At 47.3% G+C, this 14,905-nt stretch overlaps 1 protein-coding gene across 3 annotated transcripts in view; it reads left to right on the top strand.

Annotated features, from left to right (window-relative positions):
* Positions 1–14,905, top strand: part of CEP89 (centrosomal protein 89) — a 99,957-nt gene that overhangs the window by 21,359 nt on the left and 63,693 nt on the right. For 2 of the 3 annotated variants that reach the window (XM_033225609.1, XM_033225610.1), the window contains 2 exons: positions 3,330–3,432; positions 12,393–12,421. In XM_033225609.1, coding sequence (XP_033081500.1) covers positions 3,330–3,432; positions 12,393–12,421 — 132 coding nt within the window. The remainder of the gene's footprint in view (positions 1–3,329; positions 3,433–12,392; positions 12,422–14,905) is intronic. The other variant, XM_033225611.1, reaches the window with a different exon arrangement.

Here is a 14,905-nt window from a genome sequence, read left to right as displayed (position 1 = left end):
GGGCTGTGGCACCATTATAACTCACTGCAGCCTCAACCTCCTGGACTCAAGTGATCCTCCCACCTCAGCCTCCCAAGTAGCTGTGACTACAGACACACACCACCATGCCTGGCTGTTTTTTGTGTTTTTTGTAGAGACAGGGTTTCCCCATGTTGCCTAGGCTGGTCTCGAACTCCTGACTCAAGTGATCCACCTGCCTCAGCCTTTCAAAGTACTAGGATTACAGGTGTGAGCCACTGTCCAGCCCCTTTTTCTTTTTTTCACCATCATTATAATGTGTTATTCATAGTGTCTGAACATACAGACCGGCAGCATTAAGCTACACCAGTATTGATTATATGTATATTAATTAGCCTCTACTATATTAAAACACTTTTTTTTTTTTTTTTTTTTTTTTTTTTTTTGAGACGGAGTCTCGCTCTGTCGCCCGGGCTGGAGTGCAGTGGCCGGATCTCAGCTCACTGCAAGCTCCGCCTCCCGGGTTTACGCCATTCTCCTGCCTCAGGCTCCCGAGTAGCTGGGACTACAGGTGCCTGCCACCTCGCCCGTCTAGTTTTTTTTGTATTTTTTAGTAGAGATGGGGTTTCACCGTGTTAGCCAGGATGGTCTCTATCTCCTGACCTCGTGATCCGCCCGTCTCAGCCTCCCAAAGTGCTGGGATTACAGGCTTGAGCCACTGCGCCCAGCCAAAATCCCCCTTCTTCTTAGTCACTTACTACTTCCCACAGAGTTAACCATTGCCAAGATTAGCTTTAATCTTTAAAAATAATCTGAGATTAGCTTTGCCTATTCTGAAATTTTACATGCATTTAATTGGACGGTATGCATTATTTAGAGTTTGGGAGTCTTTAGTTATTGTGTATAGCAGGGGCTGGTTCGTTCTCATTGCTATATATTTTACTGTACAACCGTGCCAATCAGTTATTCGTTTTACTGATGACAGGGACTTGATTGGTTCCAGTTTGGGACTCTTAGGAATAGTGCTGCTATGAACATTTGGGGATGTGTCCCTTGATGTACATATTTGTGTATTTATGGTGGGTGTATACTGAGGAATGGCATATATATAGTCATAGGGCATATGTACCATCAGCTTTAGTACCAGTAGGTACTGCCAAACAGTTGTCCATATTGGACATCTTCTTAATGCTTTTTTGTAGGGGGAGGGAAGCAGAGTTTCCCTCTTATTGCCCAGGCTGGAGTACAATGGCACCATCTTGGCTCACTGCAACCTCCGCCTCCTGGGTTCAAGCAATTCTCCTGCCTCAGCCTCCTGAGTAGCTGGGATTACAGGCATGTGCCACCACGCCCGGCTAATTTTGTACTTTTAGTAGAGACGAGGTTTCTCCATGTTGGTCAGGCTGGTCTTGAACTCCCAACCTCAGATCATCTGCCCACCTTGGCCTCCCAAAGTGCTGGGATCCGTGAGCCACCGCACCTGACCCCTAATACTTTTTAAGTCATCTTATCCATTTCACATTTCCTTGAGAATAGTGAGTCACTTAATATATTTTTGACAGGTTGAACAAGGAAGTTTGTTCCTGGGAGATAAAAAAGCTTGAGGTCGGCTGTGGGCAGTGGCTCATGCCTGTAATCCACCACTTTGGGAGGTGGAGGTAGGAGGATCATTTGAGGACAGGAGTTCAAGACTGGCCTGGACACCATAGTGAGATCCTGCCTCTATTAAAAAATAAAAGTGCGGGGTCATTTACTTTTTCTTTCTTCAAATGATGAGTAGCTTGGGTGACCTGTTTGCTTCTCTTGAGCCAGGTCACCTTGGAACCATGTCCACAGAGACAGGTGGACCTAGCAGCCTTAGCTCTTACTCTGAAATGCCCCTTCTCATGGGCGTCTTGCTGGTCCCTGCCACCACCTCCTTGTCAGCCCCAGGGACAGCCCTTCCATTGCCTGCAGTGCAGCCCAGCTAAGCCAAACTGATCACAAAAGCAAGATTTTACTGAAGAATCAGGAGAGCCAAAGGGCAGCCCACCCAGACAGCGCCAGTCACAGTTTACCACATAACCCCTGGTTCAGGCTGAGTGTAGTGGCTCATGCCTATAATCCCAGCCCTTTGGGAGGCTGAGGCAGGAGGATCACTTGAGGCCAGAAGTTCGAGACCAGCCTGGACAACATACTGAGACCCCATCTCTACAAAAAATTTAAAAATTAGCTGGGTATGGTGGCATGCGATTGTAGTCCTAGCTGCTTGGGAGGCTGAGGTGGAGGATTGCTTGAGCCCAGGAGCTAAAGGCTGCTGCGAGCCATGATTGCGCCACCGCATTCCAGCCTGGGTGACAGAGTGAGACCATGTCTTAAAAAAAGAAAAAGAAAAACCTGTTTCACTGTTCTTTCTCTTCCTCCTTGGCAGCCTCTGTTCCTACCCTCAGGCTCCTGCCAATGGGAATGTCTCCTCCTCATCAGCAGCAGGTCCCATTCCTGGCCCATGGGCCTCTCTAAAGGACAGCTCTGTGTCCCTGCCATGTTGGGATGAAACAAAATTTCAGTAGCTCCTATATAGCTAACATGAATGGTTACCTATATAGGACCTACTCTCAGACAGTAGAGGGGAGTCCCTCAGTAAATGAAATTTGCAGTGGACTTACATAATTGGTGAACATAGCAGGCTTCAGTGAGAGTCCTCCCAGGGGAGGTCAGCACTGCTTGTCCCACATAGAAATTATTAACACAGCCTGGGTGCAGTGGCTGTCGTCTGTAATCCCTGCACTTCGGGAGGCTGAGGCAGGAGGATCGCATGGGCACAGGAGTTTGAGACCAGCCTGGGCAACAAAAGGAGACCCTGTCTCTACAAAAAATAAAAAAAATTAGCTGGATGTGGTGGTGCATGCCTGTGGTCCTAGCTACTCCGGGGGCTAATGTGGGAGGATCGCTTGCATGTGGGAAGTCAAGGTTGCAGTGAGCTATGATCACACCACTGTGCTCCAGTTTGGGTGACAGAGGGAGACCCTGTCTCAAAAAAAAGGGGTGGGGGGAAATTAGTAACATGGTGTCAGTGCCAGCATGGAGTGGTATTGGGTGGTCCCTGGCAGGAAAGAGGAAGGGAAGCTGCCCTGACAACATGGCTGGGATGTGGAGCTCTCAGTGGCCTTAGCATAACTTGAATGGTGTTGCCTTTGCCCCCTAAGCTTTTCCTGAGGGCCTGGAAGTGTCATCTAGCCCCACCTGATGTAGCCCTTTTGTGTGTCACTAAGGAAAGTAGCTGAAGTACCCATGGAGGGAGCTCCCAGTGGGGAAGGTTTGAAAGAAGACGTTGGAATTTGTTAGAAGGACATTTCTCATTTCTTTCCTCCTTTGTCTTTTAAAACAAAAAGGTGCCATTGTTACATGAAGTGGACAGTGAAGATGATGAAAATATTTCTGATCAAGATGAGTTTCCAGCCTCCCCTCCTACACCACAGCGGATACAACAAAAAGGTAAAACAAACAAACAAACAAAAAAATCCCACAATTTTCATAAAATATAAGAACATTTTTTCTTAATGAATTTTGCTTATTTTTAGGAAAACATACCCATTGCCCCTTCATGCTGTAGCACTGTGATTTTAACTAGGAATATAATTGAAGTTTATTTTTTATTGAAAATGAGGGTCCAGGTGTGGTGGCTCACGCCAGCTCTTTGGGAGACCAAGGCTGGAGGATCCCTTGAGCTCAAGAATTTGAAAGCAGCCTGAGCAACACAGGGAGACCTTGTCTCTACAAAAAGTAAAAATAAAAACATTAGCCAGGCAAGGTGGTGCACGCCTATAGTCCCACCTACTCAGAAGGGCGAGGTGGGAGGATCACTTGATCTTGGAAGGTCAAGGCTGCAGCAAGCCGTAATTGCACCATTGCGCTCCAGTCTGGGTGACAAAGTGAGACCCTGTCTCAAGAAAATAAGGCTGGGTGTGGTGGCTCACTCCTGTAATCCCAGTACTTTGGGAGACCAAGGCAAGTAGATCTCTTGAGCTTAAGAGTTTGAGACCAGGTTGGGCAACATAGTGCGACACTCTCTACAAAAAATGGACATCCCATCTCTACTAGAATACAAAAAAGTAGCCAGGCATGGTGGCATGTGCCTGTGGTCCTAGCTACTCTCAAGGCTGAGGTGGGAGGATCGCTTGAGCCCTGGAGGCAAGGGCTGCAGTGAGCTGAGATTGCGCCATTGTACTCCAGCCTGAGTGACAGAGTGAAACCCCATCTCAAAAAAAAAAAAAAAAAGAAAAGAAAACAAGTTATTACACAGTCAATTGCTTCTGGATATTAGGTTGTTTTTAAAGTACAAGGTGCTTTTTTTTTTTTTTTTTTGCTATGTTAGCTAGGCTGGTCTTGAACTCCTGGGCTTAAGCAATAGAGATAGGGGTAGGATAGGGTCTCCCTAGTCCCAGTGCTTGGGGAAAGACCTGGCCCACAGTGGCCCACCAGGAAAGATCTGTTGGGTGAATGAGTATGTGGACATATATCTATTTGATTATCACAATGAGAGAATTCAGCATGTTATAGCAAAGGTAGGGAAAAGTTTTCGGTTTCCTAAGAGGTGGTTCACATTTGAGAAGTGACAAGGAGAGCCAGGCATCGAGTGGACAACCAATAATTGCTTTATCAACAGCCCCAGAGTTGCTCAGGCTCAGGGAAACATTTCTGTAAATCATTTCTCAGGGAACACAGAACATCAGCCTCATAATCCTGGGGCCAGAAAACACCTGTTGGTCAGTTGGCATATTTTTTAAGTATTAGATTTAGTAAAGGGTGCATCTGTTTTTAAATTACAAAAGTAATACTGTCTTACTGTAAAAAAAAAAATACATAAATATATAAAGTGCATTAGTCCATTTTCACGCTGCTAATAAAGGCATACCTGAGACTGGGTAACTTATCAAGAAAAAGAGGTTTAACGGACTCACAGTTCCACGTGGCTGGGAAGGCCTCACAATCATGGCAGAAGGTGAAAGGCATGTCTTACATGGTGGCAGATGAGGGAATGAGAACCAAGAGAAAGGGGTTTCCCCTTATAAAACCATCAGATCTCGTGAGACTTATTCACTACCATGAGAACAGTATGGGGGAAACCGCCCCATGATTCAATTATCTCCCACTGGGTCCCTCCCACAATAGGTGGGAATTATGGAAGCTACAGTTCAAGATGAGATGTGAGTGGGGGCACAGCCAGACCATATCATAAGGCTAAACACACTTAATTGTGCCCCCACAGATAAGATTTTTAATGATTTAGAGCATGTATGTATATAATGTGCATGCTGTTTTGTTACCTTTCTTTCGTCTCACAACACATGCCACATGTCTTCCTACGTCCCCAAATTTGGTTCTCTCCTGCCTTGTCTAACATCTGCATTGTGTGGCCTAATGTAGCATATATCAGTCAAGGTCCAATCAGGAGTCAGAACACACACAGTGACTTGAAGAGGGAAAATTTACTATAAAGAATTATTAATTATAACCGGTTTGGGGACTGGGCGTGGGGGCTGACACCTGTAATCCCAGCTATGCAGGAGGCTGAGATGGGAGGATCACTTGAGCCCAGGAAGGAGGTCAAGGCTGCAGTGAGATGTGATAGTGCCACTGCACTCCAGCCTAGGTGACAGAGTGAGACCCTGTCTCTAAAAAAAAAATAATAATAATAACAGGATTGCCTACTAAGGAGTAAAAGAGAATACTCAAGAATTCAGGAGTAGCAGCTCAAGGGGGCAGCCAGTGTCCCCAGGGCTGACACAAAGTCAGCCTTCAGGAGCAAGCAGCTCTGGAGGAGCCTCAGCCAGAACCCAGATCCACATCTTCCTGGAGAGGACGTAGCTGTGGCCTGCTGGGTGGCCAGGAAGTTTGCTGAGGGGCTGCCGTAATGAAACTCACTAGGATGGGGGCCAGGAGAAGCCACCATGGGGAGGTACTGCATGTTGCTGGCCACCCAAAAAATTAAAAAGAAAGGATCTGCACATGTAATCCCACTTGTAATCTCAGCTACTTGGGAGGCCAAGGCAGGAAGATTACTTGAACCCAGGAGTTCGAATCCAGCCTGGGTAATATAGTGAGACCCTCGGACTCTAAAAAACAGAAATTAAAAAGAGAAATTAATGCATGGAAGGAAGAGCCAGAGGAAGCTGGAATAGGAAAGCAAAGTCCCGGCTCCTCCAGTGTCTCTCCAGCGCCCCCTACAGAGGAAGCCTTCCTTGGTGCCAACTGGCTGGGTGGAAATGCTGCAGTAACATGAGCCGACCATGAAGGTAGATTTGGAGATGAGACGCAGTGGCCACCCACATACTTGGGAATGTGCACTTGGCACACAGGTGTTGGTTGGGAAGGATTGCAGCTTCTGCAGCGATACCTGGTTTGTGGTGGGCATTAAAAGCCCCTGCATACTTCTGAAAAACCTCAAACCCCAAACTCTAATTTAGTGGCTCAGGGCTGGGCCCAAGGGTCTGTACTTTTTTTTTTTTTGAAACGGAGTTTTGCTCTTGTTGCCCAGGCTGGAGTGCAATGGCGTGATCTTGGCTCACCACAACCTCTGCCTCCTGGATTCAAGCCATTCTCCTGCCTCAGCCTCCTGAGTAGCTGGGATTACAGGCATGTGCCACCACGCCCAGCTCATTTTGTATTTTTAGTAGAGATGGGGTTTCTCTGTGTTGGTCAGACTGGTCTGGAAGGGTCTGTACTTTTCACAAGTACACAGAGGAGTCTGATGTGGGTGATCCTTGGACAACACGTGAGGAACCCTGGCTTTTGGTGGTTTGGTCTTTGACTGTCATTTCCAGGCGTGGCTAAGTTACTTACCTCGTCTTCTCAATCTGAGAGTGTCTCTCTCATAAATGTGGTGATGCATGTGAAGTGCAGTGGCTTCCATCAGTGCTAGTGATAATTAGTGTCTAAAGCCTGAAGCTTTGATCACCTGATGCATCGCTCTGCACTCTAGCAAGACCCCTGCCAAGAAGACCAAACATACTTTGGGCAAGGCCCTCGTACCCTTGGTCAGAACTGCCAAATTCATGCTCGTGGACGCTGTTCCCCTTCCCTAGATTCTTTGCAGACCCTTATTTGATCCCACAGTCCCCTCTTGCTAGTACTTCCTCCTTCTCCTCAACAGCCCGCTTTGTCAAGTGGTACACCTCTCCAGGCCTTCTCCCTCTCCACGTCTCCTCAAACCTCTCCAGTTTGGCTTCCCTCTCCATCGCGCCACTGGACCAGAGACCTTCTTGTAGTTAAGTGCGCCGGGTGGTTTTCTGGCTTCTTCTGATGACGTCTCAGTAGCATACCACGTGGTTAACATACCTTCTCCCTGGGCTCGGGACATCTTGTTTCCTCCCGCCTTCCTGGGTGCCCCACCCCCCACCCCGTCATCTCCTCAGTCTCGGCCCTTTACTCTTGGAAGTACTCATAGCCTGCTCCCCAGTTTGATGTCATTCATTGTGTGCTGTGCCCAGGTTTCCTCCCCCAGCTTCTATGCCATGTAACCGTTTAACTTCATTCATTCATCCCCTCAGCCAGAACAGTCTTTTTTTTTTTTCAACAGGGTCTCACTCTGTTGCCCAGGCTGGAGTATAGTGGTATGATCACGGCTCACTGCAACCTCAACCTGAGTTCAGTTGATCCTCCCACCTCAGCCTCCTGAAGAGCTGGGACTACAGGTGTGCATCATCATGCCTGGCTAATTTTTGTATGTTGTTAGACACAGGGTTTCACTATATTGCCCAGGCTGTCCTTGAACTCCTGGGCTCAAACATTCGACCCGCCTTGGCCTCCCAAAGTGCTGGGATTACAGGCATGAGACACCTCATCTGGCCCAGAGCCATCTTTTCAAAGCACAAAGCTGGTAGTGTCCCCTTGCATGTCCGTGGACCCCCACGTGCATCCCCTCACACCCCCACGTACCCCAGACCCTTTTGAATTGGGTCTCTTCCATGGTTTCTCACCACCTGCATGGCCTGCCAGCCCTGGCCCCTGCTGACTGCTCTCCAGCTACTCTGCTGTTCTTTTATTTCCTCAACTCTGTGGTGTTCCTTCCTGCCACTGGATCTGTGTACACGCTACTCTACCTCCCCACTGCCTAATGTCTCTTATATGTAGGCATGTGAAGCGTGGTGAAGTTGTGGGGTTTGACTCTTTTTTTTGAGACAGGATCTTGTTCTGCCACCCAGGCTGGAGTACAGTGGTGTGATCATAACTCACTGCAGCCTCTACCTCCTGGGCTTGAACCATCCTCCCACTTCGGCCTCCCGCAGTGTTGGGATTACAGGCATGAACCACTACATCCTTATATGCTCAAATATATCTGAAAAGAACCATACCCAGTTGATAACCATGGTTACCTCTGGAGAGGAGAAGGTTTCGAGGGATTATGTTCATGGGTGAATTTTGATTTATCTGTGTCATTAAGATTTTTGACAGCGGCCGGGCGCGGTGGCTCAAGCCTGTAATCTCAGCACTTTGGGAGGCTGAGACGGGCGGATCACGAGGTCAGGAGATCGAGACCATCCTGGCTAACACAGTGAAACCCCGTCTCTACTAAAAAAATTACAAAAAACTAGCCAGGCAAGGTGGCGGGCGCCTGTAGTCCCAGCTACTCGGGAGGCTGAGGCAGGAGAATGGCATGAACCCGGGAGGCGGAGCTTGCAGTGAGCTGAGATCCGGCCACTGCACTCCAGCCTGGGCGACAGAGCCAGACTCCATCTCAAAAAAAAAAAAAAAAAAAAAAATTTGACAGCAAGAATGTGTTCATGTCATGTGAATTTTCTTTCTGTGGAGACTGGAATAGGGCCAGGCACAGTGGCTCAGGCCTATGATCCCAGCACTTGAGGAGGCTAAAGCAGGAGGATTGCTTGAGCTCAGGAGTTTGAGACCAGCCTGGGCAACACAGGGAGACCCTGTTTCTACAAAAATTTTAAAAATTAGCCAGCATAATGGCACGCACCTGTAGTCCCAGCTACTCTGGAGGCTGAGGCAGGAAGATCACTTGAGCCCAGCAGCTGGAGGCTGAGGCAGGAAGATTGCTTGAGCCTGGCAGCTGGAGGCTGATGCAGGAAGATAATTTGAGCCTGGCAGCTGGAGGCTGATGCAGGAAGATAATTTGAGCCTGGCAGCTGGATGCTGAGGCAGGAAAATCACTTGAGCCTGGCAGCTGGAGGCTGAGGCAGGAAGATCATTTGCACCCAGCAGCTGGAGGCTGAGGCAAGAAGACTGCTTGAGCCCGACAGGTTGAGGCTGCAGTGCAGTTTCCACCACTGCACTCTAGCCTGGGTGACAGAGTGAGAACCTGTATAAAAAAAAAAAAAAAAAACTGGGATAGTACCCAGCATGACACCTTGTACACAGTAGGAGTACGCCCAGTATTGAAGCCCTTTGATGTTATTTTATGTGTACCCCCCTCACCCTTATAGGTAATAGAAATGAGGAGGGTGAGGACTCTGGAAATCTTGTTGAGAAATGATAAATAAGAAAACGGGACACAAAATAGATTCACAGAACCGAGTGAACTGCGTGTACATTAAATGTACATTAAATACCAATGTGAATTTGGGATGCTGTAAATTGTAAGTTTAATCTTTATCGGATTCTTTTTCTGAAAAGTTGATGACTAAGATAAAATAGCATGATTTCCTTTGGGAAAATTGAATTGCCCTTGAAAAACTTTTTATTGTGATAATTTTTAATGTGTACAAAAGTAGAGAGACAAGTAAAATGAATTCCCACCTATCCATCTATGCATCTCCCCGCTTCTATAGCTGTCAACAATTTTCTTTTTTTTTTTTTTTTTTTTTTTTTTGAGACGGAGTCTCGCTCTGTCGCCCAGGCTGGAGTGCAATAGCTGGATCTCAGCTCACTACAAGCTCCGCCTGCTGGGTTTACGCCATTCTCCTGCCTCAGCCTCCTGAGTAGCTGGGACTACAGGCGCCCGCCACCTTGCCCGGCTAGTTTTTTTTTTTGTATTTTTTAGTAGAGACAGGGTTTCGCCGTGTTAGCCAGGATGGTCTTGATCTCCTGACCTCGTGATCCACCCGTCTCGGCCTCCCAAAGTGCTGGTATTACAGGCTTGAGCCACCGCGCCTGGCCAATTTTTTATTTTTTTGAGGCAGGGTCACTCTCTGTCACCCAGGCTGGAGTGTGGTGGTGTGATCTCAGCTCACTGTAACCTCTGCCTCCCAGGCTCGAATGATTCTCCTGCCTCAGCCTCCTGAGTAGCTGGGACTACAGGTGCATTCCACCACACCTGGCTAATTTGGTATTTTTTGTAGAGACGGGGTTTTGCTCTGTTGCCCAGGCTGGTCTCAAACTCTTGGGTTCAACCAATCCGCCTGCCTCGGCCTCCCAAAGTGCTGGAGGCCCACACAGGCATGTGCCAGTGTGGCCAGCCAGCTGTCAATTTTGCCATTCTATTTCATGTAACTCCCTGCTCCTGCAATTTTATTTTGTGAAGAATTTAAGGAGGGTATAGAAGACTCCATTAAATATGAAAGCAGTCAGGTCTGAGGTAGCATTGTGGGATACCAAATCAAGACTATTGTAAAGGTGTTATTACAAAATTTTTTTCTTGTTGTATCACTTTAAATATTTTCTTATTGGAAACTGGTTCAGCGCCGGCCATGTGTCAGAGATGACAGAGCCACAGGCCTTTCCCCTCGCATCCCAGCTGCAGAGGAAGAGGTGCAGATTGCAAATCTGCAAATGTGGGGTGCTAAGGTGGGCAGTAGAGGTTGTTGTCTGCCAGTTAGGGAAGGTGGTAGGGGGAAGAGGGTTCATCAGGCTGAACTCAGAAGGACAGGGTAGGATCCAAGTAGGAGAGCAGTCCAGGCTGCTCAGCCTCCCAAGTAGCTGGGACTGCAGGTGCGTTCCACCATACCTGGCTAATTTGGTATTTTTTGTAGAGATGGGGTTTTGCTCTGTTGCCCAGACTGGTCTCAAACTCCTGGTGTCCAAGTAGGTGTCCAACTAGGAGAGCAGTCCAGGCTGCCCCTGAATGTTTGACTGAAAGCAGTTTGGTTAAAAACAGCTGATCAAGATGACTTTGGCCAAAAATGAGCTCTTCAGTGATGAGTTGTTTAAGTATTGGTATTTTGAATACATCAGGAAGTAGATTTATTTGTTTGTTTATTTATTCATTTATTTAGAGATGATGTCTTGCTCTGCTGCCCAGACTAGAGTGTCATGGTACAGTCTTGGCTCACTGTAACCTCTGCCTCCCAAGTTCAAGAGTTTCTCCTGCCTCAGCCTCCCAAGTAGCTAGGATTACAGGCAAGCACCACCACACCCAGCTAATTTTTGTGTTTTTAGTAGAGATGGGGTTTTACCATGTTGGCCAGGCTAGTCTCAAACTCCTGACCTCAAGTGATCTGCCCACCTCAGCCTCCCAGAGTGCTGGGACTACAGGCGTGAGCCACCGCACCCAACCAAGAAGTAGATTTAGAATCTTGTATGTATCTCTAGCATTTTCTTCTGTTGTCTGAATTCTGTAGGGTTCTTTCCCCTGTTTTTCGCATGTGTTTCTAGTTTATTTTCAGCCAGTTATTTCTGCTCTGCAAATTAATAGTAGAAAGTTAAAAGCAACTCAGGGTCAGGCACAGTGGCTCACGCCTGTAATCCAAAGGAAGCCAAGGTGGGTGGATCATCTGAGGTCAGGAGTTCAAGACCAGCCTGGCCAACATGGGGGAACCCCGTCTCTACTAAAAATACAAAAATTAGCTGGGCATCGTGGTCCATGCCTGTAATCCCAGCTAATTGGGAGGCTGAGGCAGGAGAATCGTTTGAACCTAGGAGGCAGTGGTTGCAGTGAGCCGAGATTGCACCGCTGTACTCCACCTGAGGGACAGAGTGAGACTCCGTCTCAAAAAACAGCAACTCGATGTCCAACTTTTCACAACATGAATGTGTACAGGCAAACTGGGGTGTAAGATCACCTGCTTCCTAGGGTACCTGGATTACAGATGTATGGAAGATGAGTAACTGGGCGAGATTTATTTTTCTCTCTATCGTTGAGACAGTTTGCTTCAAAGAAAAACTATTTTTCTGAAAGGTTGGATGCTGCATTTAGGGAGGGTGGCCCATCCAGGGTGTGGTCAGCAAGATGTGTGGACAGTGGCGGGGAGGGGTGTTGGAAGGAGAGGAGGAGCCCAGCATGGGAAGGGCTTGGAGACACTGAAGAGTTTGGCTTTGGTTCTGCAGCCACGTGAGCCACGGATGTGCTCAGGAATGGGTATGGGAGAGAGATGACAATTTAGAGTCAGGTCCCTGCCTGGCTCGGGGACCCATTTGCCCTGTGACCCTGTGAATTTTATCCCTCTCCCAGGCCTTGTCGAGCTCCTCTGTGGAAGGTGAATTTCTATGATTGTACTTTTCTGAGTTGTCATATTTCATTATCTACTTTAAAAGTTTCTCTGTCTTTTGTTTTTCATCAGATGGTAAATACTCTGTTCTGAATTTAAAGGTAAGATCATTTTTTAAAAAACTGATTTTCTCAATGGAGTTTTCATCATAAATTTTCAACAACTTTGGTGATTTTGGGGTAAAAAATAAATCTTCCCTTAAGAGTTCTTTCCTGTTGAATACTTCTTTTAAATGCTTGTTTTCTTCTTCTTCTTCTTTTTTTTTTTTTTTTTTTTTTTTGAGACGGAGTCTCGCTCTGTCACCCAAGCTGGAGTGCACTGGCCAGATCTCAGCTCACTGCAAGCTCCACCTCCTGGGTTCACGCCATTCTCCTGCCTCAGCCTCCCGAGTAGCTGGGACTACAGGCGCCCGCCACCTCGCCCGGCTAGTTTTTTGTATTTTTTAGTAGAGACGGGGTTTCACCGTGTTAGCCAGGATGGTCTCGATCTCCTGACCTTGTGATCCGCCCGCCTCGGCCTCCCAAAGTGCTGGGATTACAGGCTTGAGCCACCGCGCCCGGCCCTTTTTTTTTTTTTTTTTTTGAGAAGGAGCTCTCACTGTCGCCCAGGCTGGAGTGCAGTGGTGCAATCTCATCTCACTGTGGACTCCGTCTTCCAGGCTCAAGCGATCCTCCCACCTCAGTCTCCCGAGTAACTGGGATCACAGACGCATGCCACCACACCCAGCTAATTTTTTGCATTTTTGGTAAAGACAGGGTTTCCCCATGTTGCCCAGGCTGGTCTCAAACTCCTGAGCTCAAGTGATCCGCTCACCTCGACCTCCCAAAGTGCTGGGATTGCAGGTGTGAGCCACTGTGCCTGCACTTAAATACTTTTAAAACATGAGGAAATTGATATTTTCCATATTTAATGATGAAAGTAATGTATTAAAGTGTTAGAAATATTTTATAATTAAAATGAATGTATAATGAATACACAATTTTATCTTTTGTAAAAATTATTTTTTGAGACAGGATCTCCCTCCGTGACCCGGACTGGAGTGCAGTAGTGTGATCATAGCTCACTGTAGCCTCAGTCTCCTGGGATCAAGTGATCCTTTTGCCTCAGTCTCCTGAGTAGCTGGGACTACAGGCACATGCCACCACTCCTGGCTAATTAAAAAAAATTTTATTTAGAGTTGGCTTCTTGTTATGTTGCCCAGGATGGTCTCAAGCTCTTGGGCTCAAGCCATCCTCCTGCCTTGGCCTCCCAAAGGCACTGGGATTGCAGGCATGATGTGATGTGCCTAGCCTGAGATTTTTTTGTTTGAAATGAAGTCTTGCTCTGTCACCCAGGCTGGAGTGCAGTGGCGCAGTCTTGGCTCACTGCAACCTTCGCCTCCTGGATTCAAGTGATTCTCCTGCCTCAGCCTCCCGAGTAGCTAGGATCACAGGTGCATGCCACCACGCCCAGCTAATTTTTTTTTTTTTTTTTTTAAACAGAGTCCTGCTCTGTCACCCAGGCTGGAATGCAGTGGCGTAATCTCGACTCACTGCAAGCTCTGCCTCCCAGGTTCATGCCATTTTCCCGTCTCAGCCTCCCGAGTAGCTGGGACTACAGGCGCCCGCCACCATGCCTGGCTAATTTTTTTTTTTTGTATTTTTAGTAGAGATGGGGTTTCACCGTGTTAGCCAAAATGGTCTCAATCTCCTGACCTCGTGATCCACCCACCTCGCCCTCCCAAAGTGCTGGGATTACAGTCGTGAGCCACCACGCCTGGCCAATTTTTGTATTTTTAATGGAGATGGGATTTCACCATGTTGGCCATTCTGGTCTCGGACTCCTAACCTCAGGTGATCCCACCTGCCTCAGGCTCCTAAAGTGCTGGGATTACAGGTGTGAGCCACCGTGCCTGGCCTGGTCTGACAATTTTAATAGCTAATTTGCAAACATGGAAATAGTTCTAATGTAAGTTTTTCATTGTGCGATGTCATGGGAACTTAAAAATTAAACATTTCTCTGGAGAGTTAATTTATAACCTTGTCTACTTTGTCAGCAGAAATTAGAAACTTAATATCATACCAGCATGTAAGCAAAAATTAACAAAAGTTCACAGCCTTCCCTTTCCTCTGGGTTTAGGGTTGCGAAGCAATATCTTGTTAATGTTCCTTTCTCAGCATCTTGCAAATGTGCTTCCCTGGAGTTGATGGGGTCCTTTTTGCCCATCCCAGTGAGAAGAGGCCTGGATGGAGTTTTCTGAGGGCATCTCCGCTCAGCACTTGCAGCCCTACCTAGCATATGCTTTTAAACGTGAGCCCACAGCCCACTACTCACGGGATCTACCTGTAAAGACAGTCACTGAACTCAGCACAGAAAGGCAGGAAGAAAGCTCAGGAAGGACTTCCTTTACAGCCTCAGAGAGCGCACCAGAGGGGAAGACATTTAAGGTCTAAGATTCAGGTATAAGAAACTATAATCCCAGCATATTGGGAGGCCAAGGTAGGAGGATCCCTTGAGTCGAAGAGCTCAAGGCCAACCTAGGCAACATAAATGAGACCCCATCTCTACAAAAAAAAAAAAAAAAAATTAGCTCTGATGGCCCATGT

Source organism: Trachypithecus francoisi, unplaced genomic scaffold (genome assembly GCF_009764315.1).
Source record: "Trachypithecus francoisi isolate TF-2019V2 unplaced genomic scaffold, Tfra_2.0 Lachesis_group12, whole genome shotgun sequence".
NCBI lineage: Eukaryota > Metazoa > Chordata > Mammalia > Primates > Cercopithecidae > Trachypithecus > Trachypithecus francoisi.
The sequence above is the reverse complement of the archived record's forward strand: the minus strand, read 5'-3'. Positions and strand labels throughout refer to the sequence as shown.